General features: G+C 50.9%; 1 protein-coding gene across 3 annotated transcripts in view; it reads left to right on the forward strand.

Annotated features, from left to right (window-relative positions):
- The first annotated feature begins 4408 nt into the window (after nt 1–4408).
- SLC6A2 (solute carrier family 6 member 2) overlaps nt 4409–15720 on the forward strand; it is a 49754-nt gene continuing 38442 nt past the window's right edge. The window contains exons 1-2 of one of the 3 annotated variants that reach the window (XM_007993331.3): nt 4409–4590; nt 5047–5371. In XM_007993331.3, coding sequence (XP_007991522.3) covers nt 5098–5371 — 274 coding nt within the window. In that variant the 5' untranslated portion in view covers nt 4409–4590; nt 5047–5097. Of the gene's footprint in view, nt 4591–4692; nt 4774–5046; nt 5372–15720 lie in introns of those variants that run through there. The other 2 variants (XM_073015382.1, XM_073015381.1) reach the window with 2 other exon arrangements.

A 15720-nucleotide genomic window follows, 5' to 3' on the forward strand; every position in this document is an offset into this window, starting at 1 on the left:
AAGAAGAGAGAAAGAAAGGGAGGAAGGGAGAAGGAAAAAACGAAGAAAGGAAAGAAAAAGAAAGAAAAAAAGAAAGATAAAGGAAGGAAGGAAGGAAGGAAGGAAGGAAGGCAGGAAGGAAGGAATAGAGGGAGGAAGGGAAGGAGGGAGAAAACAAATATGCAGGCAAACCTCCCCTCGTTTTTTTCCTTAGTCTCCCCATGGAGGTGTAGGTTCTGATAGCGTCCTCAGTGGACACAGGCCCTTGGATTCTAAATGTGTCCCAGCCCAGCTGCTGTGTGTCAGGGCTCCAGTGTCTGTGGGGAGATGGTCAAAATGGACTCACAGCATCAGCCATTGCCTTTTATCCCATGGCCTGTGTCACCAAGTGCCATGGTAAGTGGAAGTGATGCCTCCCCAGAGATCACATTAGCTCTGATAATGCTCCAGCCTCCCGTGCACAACTTGCCCTCAGGCCACCTGGCTGGGCAGGAAGAATGGCACCTAGAGAAGCCACATGGCCCCATGGCAGGGAGTCTGGGCCAGAGACGGAGAGAGATGCCTTCCCTTTCAGCCCAGTCCCAGCCTAGTGTTCTCGCTGCTGACCCCTAGTAGTCTCTGAAACCACAGGTGGAGCTCCCAGACTTGTTGATTGGCCCTCTGATGGTGTGCATGGTAGGGGGAAATCCCTCCCTCCACCCTTGTAGCAAACACTTTCAGCTCCATGCCCACACCCCTTATCATCCACTGTTCCTGCCAATGCAGATCCAACCCAGTGGCTTCATGCTGCCAGTACCTGGGGCTCTGCTGGTAGCCTTTCTCTGGCAGCAGGACAGGCTCATCCCTCTCATCAGACAGACTGGACTTGCTGGGAAGTTGACACTCTGGGGGCGTCCTTCATGGATAAATGCTCCAGTTTCCTTCTCCTCAAGCAAGACAACACTGAGGCATGCTCTATGCAGTCTCCCCAAGGTCCCCACCAGGGCTGAGCACCAGTTTCCCCAGCAGCAAGTGCTCCTTAATCTGCTTTCTATTGGTTTCCTTCCCTTTGCTGTCTCACTTCTCCTCTCCCCAACGAGTGCTTCCAGGATTATCTCCTAAATAAATTACTTGTATTCATATCTTTGTTTCCAGTTCTGTTTCTTGAGGAATCTAATACAAAATGAAAGCAACCAAAGACATCAAACCCAACCAAAGAAAGAGATCTCTTCTAGTTCTGTATTGTACATGTTTCTGGAGCACCATTTAAGTAACAGAATACATCAGGCACTGTCCTTGACCCTGGTAGGGAGGTCTCACAAATAACGGTACAGGCAAATATACACAGCAGTATAAAAGAGGAGTCTGACTCTGTTGTAGGAGGTGGTTATCAGGGAAAGCCTCACAGTGAAGATGACTGGAGGTTTTGGAGGATAAATAGGAGTTCTCCAGGTAGAAAAAAGAACGATGGAAACAGCATATTAAAAAATCTAGAAGTGTAAAAAAACACACGGTATTCAGGGAACCACTAGCAGTTTAGTATCTCTCATATTACTGGAGAATAAAGCATATTTTGGAGGTGATAAAGAATTTGTGGGAAAAATGAGGAGAGAACAAGAATAGCAGGAGGTGTGGTTAAAGAGCTAGAGTCTTGTCTGTACTCCTCAAAGTGTTTAGGCATTATCTTGGAAAGGTTGGAGGATTTTTCAAAATTGTGGGTTATCTTTTTCTGATTGGATAAGTATCAAATGCTCATTGTGGAAAAGTTGGCAAAGGAAGTGTAGAGAAGAAAATAAAATTACCTCAAATCCAGAGTTACTTAAATCATGTTTATGTGTTGGTGTTTCAGAGGAGTTTGAGGCAGAGGAATGAGGGTGGTCACACTTGAGTTCTAGGTAGAGCTCTGGCAGTTGGTGATGATGATGCAGCTGGGAAGAGACTGAATGTGGAGTGCCCAGCTAGGAGGCTGCTGCAGTGAGGGGTGATGACGGTTCTTTGTTGTGGCTTTGCAGGGTGTTTCAGAGGTGGGATTCTCAGCATTTGAAAACCAGTTGGATGGGGTGTGGGGTAGAGGAGAGGAGGGGACCATGACTACTAGAGAGATTCTGAGCGTCTCCACCATGACTTGGTGGCGGGAGCAGAGGCTGGAAGCCAGGAGACTTGGGTTCTCATTTCCACTCTATGACGTCCAGTCTGTGGAACCCCGGACAAGTCCCTTAAGCCCACAGAGCCACAGTTTCCTGACCTGAAACATGGAAAAATGATTATCTTCCTGCTTTCCTTACAGGATTGTCATGCTGGTCCAATAGATCAAAGGAGATAAACACCTTTCATGTGTGGAAACCTACAGTTCTGAGCTCTTGTCCTCAAACCTCTGCTCAGTCTTTTCCCTCACCCACCTTCTGTCGTCTGCCCCCAGAAGGCAGGGGAACCCACACCCCTCTAGGTTTCCCTTCCTCTCCCCTCTGCATCCTGCCCAGAGGACGTTTGTTATGATTGTCTTTCTGGTACAGATAGATGCTCTAAACACCCCCACGCACCACCATTCTTTATTTATTTATTTATTTATTTATTTATTTATTTATTTATTTATTTTGAGACGGAGTCTCACTGTATCTTCCAGACTGGAGTGCAGTGGTGTGATCTTGGCTCACTGCAAGCTCCGCCTCCCGGGTTCATGCCATTCTCCTGCCTCAGCCTCCCCAGTAGCTGGGACTACAGGCGCCCACCACCTCGCCCGGCTAATTTTTTGTGTTTTTAGTAGAGACGGGGTTTCACTGTGTTAGCCAGGATAGTCTTGATCTCCTGACCTCGTGATCCACCCGCCTCGGCCTCCCAAAGTGCTGGGATTACAGGCGTGAGCCACCGCGCCCGGCCACCACCATTCTTTCATTCATTCACTCATTCACTTCACATGCTGGTTGATGCTCTAGTATGTTCCAGGTGCCAGAACATGTGCTATAAAAGACAGACAAGGTCTCTGTGCTCATGGAGCTCACTTACCGCCCAAGGGGGGACATAAAATTAAACAACTAGGACCAATTCCGATAGTGATGTAACAAAGGAATAAATAGGGTGATAGGACAGAGAGTGAGGGTGTATTTTCGATTTGAGTGGTCGGGAAGGGACCTCTGGACTGAAACTTGAACAACTCAGGCAGAGAAAACAGCAAGTGTAAAGGTCTTGGGGTGGGCTTGAGATTAGGATGTTTACAGAATGGAAAGGTCAGTGTGGCTGGGTTGATCAAGCCCCACCCATCCCACTTAGCACTGCCACCTCTCTGAAGCCTCCTTGGATCAACAGGATGCTTCTCTTGCTAATTCACCTCCACCCTACTCCCACACATCTGTGGTCACAATCCATCCTGACTACACTGGGTTATGATAGACCCTACACACCGGTCTGGGAGCTCCTTGAAGTCAGGGGCTATCTCCTCTCTAGCCAGCACTGTTCACGCACACATGAGCATCAGCTACATGGATTAATACATTAATCAATAGATGAATCAATGAATGAGAAAACGACTATCAGGTCCAAATGGCTCAGTCCTTCACTTGTCTAATTGTTACCTTCTCAAATTCCCTGACCCCTTATGCAAACTGCAGCCCCACTGACCCCCCATTCCCTCACCCGTCATATAACGTGTGTATTTATGATGTTTCCCGTTTCCTCTGTCTCCGCTGGCAGAAAGTAAACTCCATGAAGTCAGGAATCTCCGAGTTGTGTTGCGTCAGTGTAATCCAAGAGCCCACAACAGTGCCTGGCACACAGCGGGCATATAGAAGAACAAATGTGTGAAGGGGTGAATGAATGAAGAATTGAATGAATAAATAGTAGTTCTCAGCTTCATAGAACACGGGTCACAACCTCAAATGCCCTGCTACCCTGCCCATAAATAACAGAGATGCAGGAGTAAGTGCTGGGCTGTGACCTGTCAACATGCTAAGTCGCTCAGACAAAATTGCCCAACAGCCTGCTGGCCGCCTATTTGCAGTACTGGGCCCTGAACCGCACATTCCCATTTCGTTGATAAAGAAACTCTGACCAGACAGTTTAAGTGGCCTGCTGCGGACGACAGAGCTGGTGCAGCACCGGTCGCTGCTTCCCCAGGCCTTTTTTTTTTTTTTTTTTTTTTTGGCCTCCTCTCTGACACGACGCAGACCCCAGTTTTGGAGAGTCTATCACTCGCTCCCCGTGGCGGGAGATCATAGCCTGGTGTTCTTGGGAGCGGCGAGCGGTGCTCGGCGCAGGATAGAAAGGGAGTGCGCGCCCGGGTCCCCCAGATCCTTGGGAGCCCGCGCCACGCTCCCGCCCCTGCCCATCCCCGGCCGCGCTGTCAGTCTCCATTAGCGCTAACAGGCTCCAGACGGAGCGGGCCGGGCGCTGGGTTAATGCAATCGGCGCGTTACCTGGGGCGCAGGCTACATTACCAGCCCGGCCCCCGCCAGGCACGGCCAGAACCAGTCAGCCCGCGCCCTGCCGGCCGCCCCGCGCCTCCAGCTCTTCCCCGGCCCCGCCCGAACGCCACGCGGCGGAGCCCAGCCCCAGCCCGAGCCCTAGAGCCTGCCAAGGCGCCGCCGGTCGGGGGCCGACAGGGCGCAAGGCACCAGGGATCCCCTCGCCGCCGGACACGTGAGTGCGCCCCGAGCGCGGGACCGGGCTAGGTGTGCCGGGGAGGCCCGGGCCGAAACGCGCCAGCAGAGGGCCAGCGAGTTTGTAGTGCAGTGACGTTAAGTGTCCGGGAAGGCTCCCGGGGCTGTTGAAGTGGCGCGGACCCGAGCTGGGGAGTGGGTCGGCACGCTGCCCTCAGCCTGGGTGAGTTCAATCCCAACCATTTGAGGCAGGCGAGAGTGGGTGAACGAGGAAGAGTGCTGCAGGGTCTTCAGCCGCACCCACAGGGCTGTCAGAAGAGGCGTGCCCCAACCTCTGTTTCCAAATTTTTCCAGCGGACGCGCTCCCTTTTCTGGGAACCCTGCGTTCGCTCAGAGCGCGCTCATCCCAGTGTCCAAGGCACTCCCAGGTGGTCTTGGGAGTTGCAAGTAGGGAAGAACGGCCCAGTAACCACCTCTTTTCCCTTTATCCAAGCAGTGCCTCGGCGTGCCCCCAGGACCGCTAAAGTTCCTCTCGCCAGCCGCATCCATGCTTCTGGCGCGAATGAACCCGCAGGTGCAGCCCGAGAACAGCGGGGCGGACGCGGGTCCAGAGCAGCCCCTTCGGGCGCGCAAAACTGCGGAGCTGCTGGTGGTGAAGGAGCGCAACGGGGTCCAGTGCCTACTGGCGCCCCGCGACGGCGACGCGCAGCCCCGGGAGACCTGGGGCAAGAAGATCGACTTCCTGTTGTCAGTAGTCGGCTTCGCAGTGGACCTGGCCAACGTGTGGCGCTTCCCCTACCTCTGCTACAAGAACGGCGGCGGTGAGCGCGGGGTCGGGCTGGGAATTTGAATGTGGGAGGTCCGCTGTCTGCACCGGTGGCTGGGACAGGAGCTGGAATACACACGGAAGGGAAGCCAGGAGACAGGGGCAAATCTGGGGCGCAGAAAGAACTGGACAGGGCTAACGGAAAAAAAAGAATCGGAGTCCTCTGGAAGGTCATTTTCCCGGGCTCTTTGCAGAGTACCTCGAGTTCATTCCAGCGGAAGTGTCAGGATTGTGCACCCTGGAAGCAAAACAGCGGAAGAGTTAAATGGAGGCATGACCCTAAAGTCATGATAGGGGCATGGATGGAAAGGAGAGAATCTGGGGTGCCAGGTTGGGTAGGGGAGCCTGACTATTTGATGATCTGCTGGAAGGGAGGTGGAGGTTCCAAGAGCTCTTGAAGGGGCACCAGAAGTGGGTGGGATTTGACAACCAGGCCCACAGTGACCCTAAATCTAGCACTCTGAACCAGGGGGCAGGAACCTTTGGGCCAGGAGCAGTGGGAATACTTGGGTTCTCCGAAAGCACCTGGGGAGGCCCTGTGGTCTTGGGGATAGAAACACACAAGAAGAAGACGGTATGAGAAAGAATGCCACTCTCAGGGAGCACAGCCCAGGTGAAATCTGGCCAGTAGGTGCCAAGAACTGGCCTGGTGCTAAAGTCAGGAGGCCTAGATGATTGAGGTGAAACCTCTACCTCCTCATTGCAGGGAGGAGTGGGAGAGGGGCCTGAAGAAGACTCCAGTGGAACAGCCCTTCTCCTGCTGGGTGGTCCAGTTGGCCACCTGCCTGAGAATGAGAGCCTAGAGATCACCTACAGCCAATCCAGGAAGAATAACATAGAACCCCTGGCCACGGAAGCCGCCTAGGAGTCAGTGTGCTGACCCCCACGCCCTAGCTCCTTCCTGAGGGGCTTTGCTCCTGGGGTGCCCAGTCCTGCCACTTTTGCTGGGATGAGCTCAGAGGTACCCTGCAAAGAGTGTGGGAAAATAGACCTTCTAGAGGAAGAAACTGGAGAAGGAGGACCCAGGTCTAAAAGCCTCTCTTTCTCCACTGGGCTGCATTGCTTGGTGGTAGCTGTGACTCTGGACTTAAGGGAGGTCAGAGGGAGGAAGGGCAAGAATTTGGAGCTGGGTAGACAGAAAGCTCCTGACCTGTTCACAGGCTCTAGAACTTTCAACCCTTGCTTCTATGTGTACTCTGGACACTTGCTTTGGGATGGGCAATACTTGGTGTTTGCAAAAAAGGAGTGGGGCCAGGCGTGGTGGCTCATGCCTGTAATCCCAGCACTTTGGGAGGACAAAGTGGACAGATTGCCTGAGCTCAGGAGTTCGAGACCAGCCTGGGCAACATGGTGATACCTCATCTCTACTAAAAATACAAAAACTTAGCTGGGCATAGTGGTGCACGCCTGTAATCCCAGTTACTCAGGAGGCTGAGGCAGGAGAATTACTTGAACCCAGGATGTGGAGGTTGCAGTGAGCCGAGATCACACAACTGCACTCTAGCCTAGACCATGGGTAACAAAGCAAGACTCTGTCTCAAAAAAAAGGAGTAGGATCACCGTAGAGCACAGGTGGCTCTCAGCAGAGGATGCTGAGTAAGAAAGCAGTTAGCTCTTCCTACGAGACAGTTAACCCAAGGTTGGAGCTGACAGATGGAGGTTTGTGTCCATGCCCTCCCCAGCACCTCCTGAGATGGGTCTGTCATTGTCAGGTACTCTGAGACCAGATAGCTGGGACAGCAGTCCTGAGCTTCAGGAGCATCTGAGATCTAGGGCCTGATCCCTGGGGGAAAAACTTGCGACTCTGCAAGCTCAATGTTTGTGTCTGGCCCTGGGATGGTCATGGGCAGAGAGAGAAAGGTGAGAAAAGGAGAAGCTAATCCAGAGGTGAAACTTTCCCACCTTTGGCGGCTATAGCCTCTCAAGGGTTACTGGGCAGGTTTGAGCATTGCTGTTTGGGCCCAGGATGGGAGAAAATGCAGATTCTCTATATTTTTTAACAAGCTAGGAGATGATGAATGAGAGACCTTAAGACCCGCCATCCCGCCTGTCCTCAGTGACCGCCCCAGACTGCTTGTCTCTAGACAGTGGAAGGCTCTATCATTAATCAGCAATATTTTTCTGGTTCCTCTTGGTGTGAGGCACAGTGCTAGGCTCTTCAGGGGTCACGGTCACCAAGCGGCATGAACCACCACTTCTGCCTGCCAGGAGCTTTAATCACCCAATTCTTTATTGTCATGCTGCTACAAGTTCTTCCCATTGCACTATGTGTTTGTTGAAACTAAAAGCATCCAGATGGCCAGTTTGACAAGTCAGCTAGATGGATATTCCAGGGCTTTCATTGACACTGTGTGCTCATTTAGTCATTGCCAGCAATGCAAATAAAGAGCACCTGTTGTATGCAGGGTACTAGACCAGGTTCTTAGGATGCAAAATGGAGCAAACTTGTCACAAGTTCCAATCTTTAGGTGAAGTTGGCCGAAAACTTCTTCTCCCGGGCTTGCTAGCTTAAAACACAACTCACTCCAAGTTGTTCGGTGGTTTGTCTCTTTGTGGGTCTGTCTCCCAAACAGGAAAAGGCACAATGAGGGCAGAGACTGTGACTTTTTTTATCCCTGTATGTCTAATGTCCAAGATAAGGCCTAGATCACAGGAATGTGGTAGAAGGTACCCAAGAAACTGCTGTTCAATAAGTTAATGAAATGCTCCAAGCCCTCAGAGACCTCCAACCATATTCAGAAACAACAGAAACACTCAGCGGTAACTAATAAAGTGAAGCCACATACACCGGTGGGGCAGGGGCAGTCTATTCATTCGTGGTCTTAGCTGTGCAGTCCTGGGTTCCAGTTTCTAGCTGTATGGCTTTGGCAAGTCTCCATGCCTCAGTTTCCTCACTTGTCAAATGGAAATAATGGTGTTCAGCTTGGAACATTGTTGTGAGGACCAAATATAATAACTCATGGAGAGTCTGGCATGGAGCGTAGCCTTAGGAAAGGTGGCTGCTGATTTTTGTTAATGTCATTATGATGATGTATGACATGGTTGGAGAGACAAGTGCTTTAGACAAATGCTCTAAAGGCCTGAGGAAGGGCTGCTTAGGAAGGGCTGGGTGGAGGTGGGCTGTGGTTAAAGCTCAGCTGCTCTGGATGGGGTGGGTGCAGACAAGCAGTGAGAAGGGAGGCGATCTCCAGCTGTGCACCTGGGGCGGGAATGTACATGGAATCATCTCAGAGAACAGGCGTGCAGGCTGGCTGCAGGGCAAGCCGGGAGAGATAAGGGTGCAGGGGCAAGTTGGGGCCAGGCTGCAGAGGCCTTGAATGCCAGGCTAAGGGGTGGGGATATTATACCAGTGAATTTCCATTTCTGGTTAAGATGTTCACAGTTGGTGTCAGGGAGGAGTGCAGTCCTCCATCTCAGAGTATGAGGTAACTCCTTTTCTCACTTACCCCTCATCCCTTCAGACATGCTGAGCTAGCCCCCTCTAGGCTTTATCTCTGCTGAGGCCTCCTGGCTTCTCTGTCTTTTTGTGGATCAATTCTCATTCAGTAATTCCCAAATTAGCCCCAGAGATGAGCAAGTGGTCAGGAAGGTGGGTCTCCTGCAATTGCAGAAGCAGCCGGAAGACTGGCGTTTGAATCTGAGCTCTGCCTCTCGCTGTGTGACCTCGGGCATAGTACAGCCCCACTCTGAGCCTCAAGCTCCCAGCTATAGCTGAACATGACCTGGGATAATACCACAAGATGTATTCCTTTCCAATGCCCTGGCTCAGGGTTACACCGAAGCCAGGACTCACCCGGCCTCTTATTTAACAGCTGTCAGTGTGCTCTTCTGGTGCCAGTATTAACACTATAACCTCTGCAATTCTGACTGTTCTTGCTGGCCCAGACTGGCGGATGTTTTGAAATGATGAAGGTGCCAATGGTTGAGGCCCCTGGCTAATGTTTTCTGAATACATTACTGGAAAAGATCAGCCTGTCTGATCATCTTCCCCATGGCCAGCTGCTGGGATGCACGGGCTGCGGGAGGCTTTGGGAGCGGAACGCCACTCTCGGAAATTCCGGAGCTTTGTTCAGAGCCTTCTCAAACAGCTGGTCTCCATGAGGAGGCAGTACCAGGTGATGATTCTAGAGTTTCCCTTTGCACCTGTGATCCTGGTCTGTGCTGGTCCCTGGGGAAGAGCAGGAAGATGGACTGGGTGCTCATGTTTGCCTTTCTTCCAGGGAAGTGGCCGCTGTGAATTAACCTTTGCACATGGCTGCTTCTGTTTGAGTCCCGTCCTGAGGACAGCTTAGAGCTGTGCATTGTAGAGAAATATAGTCTTTAGGTTCAGGGTCTGAGTCTAACTTTTGCTAGAAAGATAACGACAGACAAATCACTCACCTTTGCTGATCTGAGCTTCAGTTTCCTTACACAGAAGAGGAGAATAACCACAGCACCTTCTTGCAGGGTGAGATGGCATCAGAGACAATATATGTAAACTCCTCAAAATGATGTCACATAATAGGGGCTCGATAAATGTAGTTATTAGCATTTTGTTGTTGTTCAATGATATTAACCGCATGCTAGACTTAGGGGTGGGGCAAGATCCTGATTTTGGAAGTAGCAGAATTCATCCTAAGATGAAATTGATAAAAGGAAATAATGCTGGAAAGTAGTCCCACTTGGGTCTGGAGCCCAAGCATGACAGACTCAGGAGTCAGGGATTGGGCTTTGCTCCATCTCCTGACAGCCTAACCTTATCTCAAAATAGATTCCTCACCTGGCAAATGGGGTTTATAATTCCTGCACGGGGTCCCATGACCTTTTGTGGTTTTGCGTCCCCAGCGGACTCTCTTCTCTCCCCAAGGAAGCTCAGAGTCTCAGGGACCCCCAGCTCTTTGGGAGCCCTTGTGGCTGAAATATCTGGGATCCTTAACAGCAAGTGTGAAGTAGTGGCGGCTAGAGAGGTCAGGAATCTCCAAACTCAGTGCTCTTACATCTGGCTTGGCTGCAGGGGGCCATCTACACACCAGGCTTGCCAAGCCAGACACTGATTGTCAGCTCAGATGCACAATGAGCCAGCCAGCTGGTGTGGCACTCAGCTGACAAGTCTGTACACCCCTTGGCAGAAATGTGGTGCTCATCTGGGACCCTGATCTGAGGTCACTGGCATGGTTTGGCTTGTTACTCCAAGCTTGTCCAAAGGATCTGAAAGGGGCTGTTCCTGACAAGGTTGGAATTTAATAGGGATAAATGTTACATCCTGCCCTGCAGTCCCAAACCCAACTGCCTAAGTAAGGATTAGGCCACAGCACAAGTGGAGAAAGGCCCCGGGGCTTTCATTAGCTGCATCCTTCATGTGAGTCACTGCTGAGATCCATTATTTAGCCAAAAAAAAAAATTTACGAAATGCCTATCATATGCCAGGAATATGGAGATGAGCAAGAGAAAATCCTTGCCTTTAAGGGGGCTCATGGTCTGCTGCAGATCTCCTAAAAGTCTGTCATTTTCGATTCTAATATTGGAGGTGTTAATCCCAAATGAGGGAGGTGAAGTCCTGCTCTGTTATTTGTGGGCCGTATTTCCCTCTGTGATGTAGTTCTGAGCAACCCAAACTCCCTCTGATGTGTTTCTTTTAAAGAGACCAGGATGGAGGAAGTGGAAACCAGAATCTTCACAGAGATTTTACTAAAGCCACAGCTTTATTAGGAAAAATCAAGTCCAGATCCTCCAAAGTGACTAGCAGATGGAGAATTACCACATGAGGAGGGGTAGCCCTACGCCAGTTTCCCTGAATTCCACCCCCATTTTTCTGCTTAGAGCAGCTGGGTTTAATCCATCAGGGGAGTGGGTGTGTTCCCTCAGTGGGCCTGTTTCCAGGTCTTCCACTCAACAACAACAATCAACACAGAAGACGTCTGTGACCAAATGTTTGGGGGTTTCTCCCAGCACATCAGGCAAGCAATCAAGTCTGCAGCAGACACCAGCTGAGTGCCTCCGATTCAATTCAATTCTGGTGCTGTCTACCTGGAGATAGCATCAGATCTCACAGGTTGAGGGCTCAGTCCTACAAGAATGCCCCCCACTTTATGTTCCTATCATAAGCCCCAGGTTGTTTTACTGTGCTTCCGGCCCACTGTCTATAAATCAGGGTTCCTCCCACCCCCTGCTTGGGTTTGATTAATTTGCTAGAGCGGCTCACAGAACTCAGAGGAACACTTTATTACATTTTCTGCTATGGTTTAGATACGGTTTGTTTGTCTCCACTAAAACTCCTGTTGAAGTTTGAACCCCAGTGTGGGAGTGTTGGGAGAAGGGGCCTAGTGAGAGGTGTTTGGATCATGAGAGTGGATCCCTTATAAATAGATTAATGTTCTTTGGAAAGGGTAAGTGGGTTCTTGCCCTACTCTCTTGGTTCCCCTCTTGCCATGTGATCTCTGTACCCCTGCTCCCCTTTCATTTTCTGCCATGAGTGGAAGCAGCCAGGGGCCCTCACCAGATGCAGCTGCCCAACCTTCAACTTTCCAGCCACCAGAATCATGAGACATATAAACCTCTTTTCTTTATAAATTCCCTAGCCTCAGGTATTCTGTTATAGCAATGGTAAACCGACCAAGGCACTCCCTCACCTTCACCTTGGGTCCCTCCAGCTGAGCTCTTACCATAGATCTGTGTACTACTATGATACCTATCAGTCTATCTGTCTATCCATCTATCTATCTATTGATCTATTGTTCCTGGCTCAAAATACCAAGAGCCCTTGTTGTAACATTGGGGCACTTTAGGCCTCAGAAAACAGAACCTTTTCTCTTTGACCTTCTCCTGCCCTCCTTCCATTTGCCCCCTTATCTCTCCAAGGCAGGACTTTTCCCTGGCCTGCCTTTCTTGGAGCTGGCAGTAAAGAAATTCTCTGACCCATCTTTCTAATTGTGAGTCATAAAACCCCCATTTCAGAAGAAGTCCTGCCCCAGGCCCTGGGGGAAGGAATGCTCCACAGAGACCGAGAAGAATCTGAACAGACAGGCCTTGCTGGGCTTCCCCACTCAGCGTATTAGTATTACATCATACTCTGTTCAATCATGGTGGCCAATCATGCCTATCCAATGACACCTCCATAGAAGGCCCAAGAGGACAGGGTTCAGGAGCTTCAAAAGAGCCAAACGCATGGAGATTCCTGAGTAGGAAATGTCTGAGGAGCCATCTCAGCTTCAGAACTCTTCTAGGGTCAGCTAAGGTTTGGCCTGGCATATCCTGTCCCCCACTGTGGCCGGTGGTTCCATTCCCTCAATCTCTCCACTGCATGCATTCCCCTCCCACTACCTCTATGCCATCCTTCATGCAGCACCACAGGGCATTCTTTCTAGGTAACGGCACTGGCTGTGGCCTAGGGGCATCCTTTGTCCTGCATTTGGTCATGGTCAGCACTCTTGTTTGCACGCAAGGGTAGAGTAGCTAGCCCCACTTGGGACAGGGACAGGAGGATCCCAGAGCACTGCCACAGAGTCCTGTGTGTGGCCTCCAGCTAGCGTTCATGCTATGCTCCACAAAGGACCCCGCCACACTCCACCACACAAGAGAGCCTTTACTTCCTGTTTCCAGTGGACAGAGCTGCTGCACATCTGCTCTTGAGTATAATGACAAGACGTGAGTCCCATTTACAGAGCACCCACTAAGTACCTTGCACTTCACCCCCGTCATCTCTAATTATCATAGCAAACCAGGGGCACAGGTGTTATTATCTCATTTACAAAGGGGGAGCTAAGGCTCAGAGAAGGTACATTTAGAAAAGGTCACATAACTATACATAGCAGGGCTGAGGGACAGGATTATCTTTAGGTCCAGGCATGAAGGCCTGCCCTACCTCCATGCTTCAGAGAGCACAACTCTGCCCCCTTTCCATCTCATGGGGGGCAAGTGTGCCTGCCCATCCAGCACACTCCCCATCCAAATACCCCACCACCCTCCAATACCCGGACGGTGGAATTCCCTGCCCAAACAGCCTCAGGCACCCTTCTGGGTCTACATGAACCTCTTGCTGGGTTCCCTCTTCTGTGGTGTGGGCTGTGCTGCAGGAGGTGGGGGTGTCTGCAAGGTCAGTGGACATAGCTCGGACACCTATGTGCAAGAGCTCTGACATGGCTGGATGGAGCTGGGAGGAAGTAGGGGCAAGGCAAATGGGTCTTCCCCTATACCTCCACATTGCAGCCTGGAGCCCCAAGAGCTGAGAATTCCAACCTTGAACTTTATAATAGAACTATTACAAAGATCTCTTCATCAAAGTAGGAAGACAGAACATGTTTTATTTAACAGTTGTTGATTTGTCACCTTTAAATGTGTCAAAGTGTGAGCAGCCCTGTCTCCTGACTAAAGTTTCACCTTCTCCTGCATCCCGATGCCTACTGTGCTGTTAGGGCACCCTTGGGGTGTTGGGGAAGGGGGACAAATCTAGCTTCCCTGATCATGGATCAAGGTTTCCTTGGGGCTCTGGTGCATGACACCGGCAGCGACAGCCTGTAGCTGAGCTGTGTGTATCAAGGGAACTATTCTGTGGATTGGCACTTCTTGCATATATATCAGGGTGTGGCCAGAATTCACAGTTTGAGGAATCCTGTCCTCAACAAACTAGGTGTCAGGGGAGTCTCTCTCCTTCCTGAAGCCCCTCTTTGACCACACTCCCTCCACCTCTCCCCAGATCCCCAGCAGATCTAGGCCACTTCATCCCTCGCTGAACCCCTCCTCCAGGCTTTCCAGCCCTCTACCTGGAGTCCTCCTCACCTGCTAGGGGCTGCTCCAGCACATCCCACTCTAAACCTAATGACCCCTGGGCTTCTCTTCCTGGGTACCTGGCATTTGCACAGAGGCTTCCAGAGCCCTTCTGTACCCAGAAGAGTTTCTCTCTAACAGTGGGATGGGAGGCAGTGTGGTTGGGCCAGTGGTAATGGGACTAATGCTTTTCTTACTAAATTCATCCAAAGTTCAGTGCTCAGTGTTTCTTTCATGGTCGACAGTTCTTTTTCTCATGTGGTTGTGTGAGTGTGTCGACATAAAAGTGTGTGTCCTTTTGCATAAGTATGCACAGGTGTGCATTTGTGTGCATGCATATGGTTTTTGGAGACTCCCAGGCACTGGGCACTGAGCCCCTCATGAGGCATGCCCTGCCTGTGTTTTTCCAGGTCTGCCCTCACCAGCCCAGCACCCATGCAGCCAGGGCATTCCAGACCCAAGATAAGATTCTGGCCTTGCAGTTCTGAGACTCTCGGACCCTGTGTGAGGCTGGTTGCAGCTGGCACTGCCACACGTGGAGATGGAGCAGGACCACACGAGTATGGTAGTTACAAGCCTTGCAGAGCAGTAATTTGTAGGGGGTTTGCAACCAGCCTCGGTTTCCAGAGAACCACTGCAGAGCTGTTTATAAAAGAGGCAACCTCAGTTGACTTCACTCATCCCTGAAGCCCCTTCCTGACTCTTCAGCTTGAAGAGTTTACTTTTACAAGAGGCAGAAGGAAACTCTCTCAGGTTTTCTTCTGCAAGAGGCCTTGGGCAAGCTAGCTATCCTCTTTTAGAATAAGGTACTGGCCATGGGTAGCTGGCTGTTTTTCATTCCTACTTAGCCATTTCACCACTCTTTGGTCTTCTTAATCTGTTTCCACCTGAATGAAACTTTGGTTGGCCCACATCAAATGCATGCACAGAGAAGAGCCGCAGGTGCATGCAGACCCATCATCTTCCCTCCTTTTCTCATGTTGTTGTGCCTCCCAGCCAGCAGAGGAAGAATGACTCCAAACTGGGCAGTTTACCTATGTGTTGGCAGTGCCACCCAGAGGTTTAGAGTTGAGGAAACTGGCCAAAGTGAGACGACTGGTTAACTGGCTGATGTTGATTTTCCCCTTCCTTGGCCATGCAGCAGAGTATGGAGTTGCTGGGGGCAACCCACAGTGGCGAGGTCTGAGCAGTGACTCCTGGCTTTTTCCTTCCCCATGTTCCCTTGGGCCACCGACTTCCATCTTCAGGCCTATCAAAGAGTTTTTGTTTATTTGTTTTGTTTTCATATATATATATATATATTTTTTTTTTTTGAGTCAGCATCTCACTCTGTCACCCAGGCTGCAGGGCAGTGGTGTGATCATAGCTCACTGCAGCCTCAAACTCTGTTGCCCAGGCTGTTCTTGAGTTCCTGGGCTCAAGCAATCCTCCTGCCTCAGCCTCCCTAAGTGCTGGGATTACAGGCGTGAGCCACTGTGCCTGGCCCTATTAAACAGTTTAATACACCTATCTAGCTGCCCCTTGCCCTGGCTCTAGATCCTCAAGGGGAGTAGCAGTTGGCCACAAGGCAGAGTGGGGCTGAGACATATCCAGGTTTGAAAC

This window comes from Chlorocebus sabaeus, chromosome 5, assembly GCF_047675955.1.
Source record: "Chlorocebus sabaeus isolate Y175 chromosome 5, mChlSab1.0.hap1, whole genome shotgun sequence".
NCBI classification, from domain to species: Eukaryota; Metazoa; Chordata; class Mammalia; order Primates; family Cercopithecidae; genus Chlorocebus; species Chlorocebus sabaeus.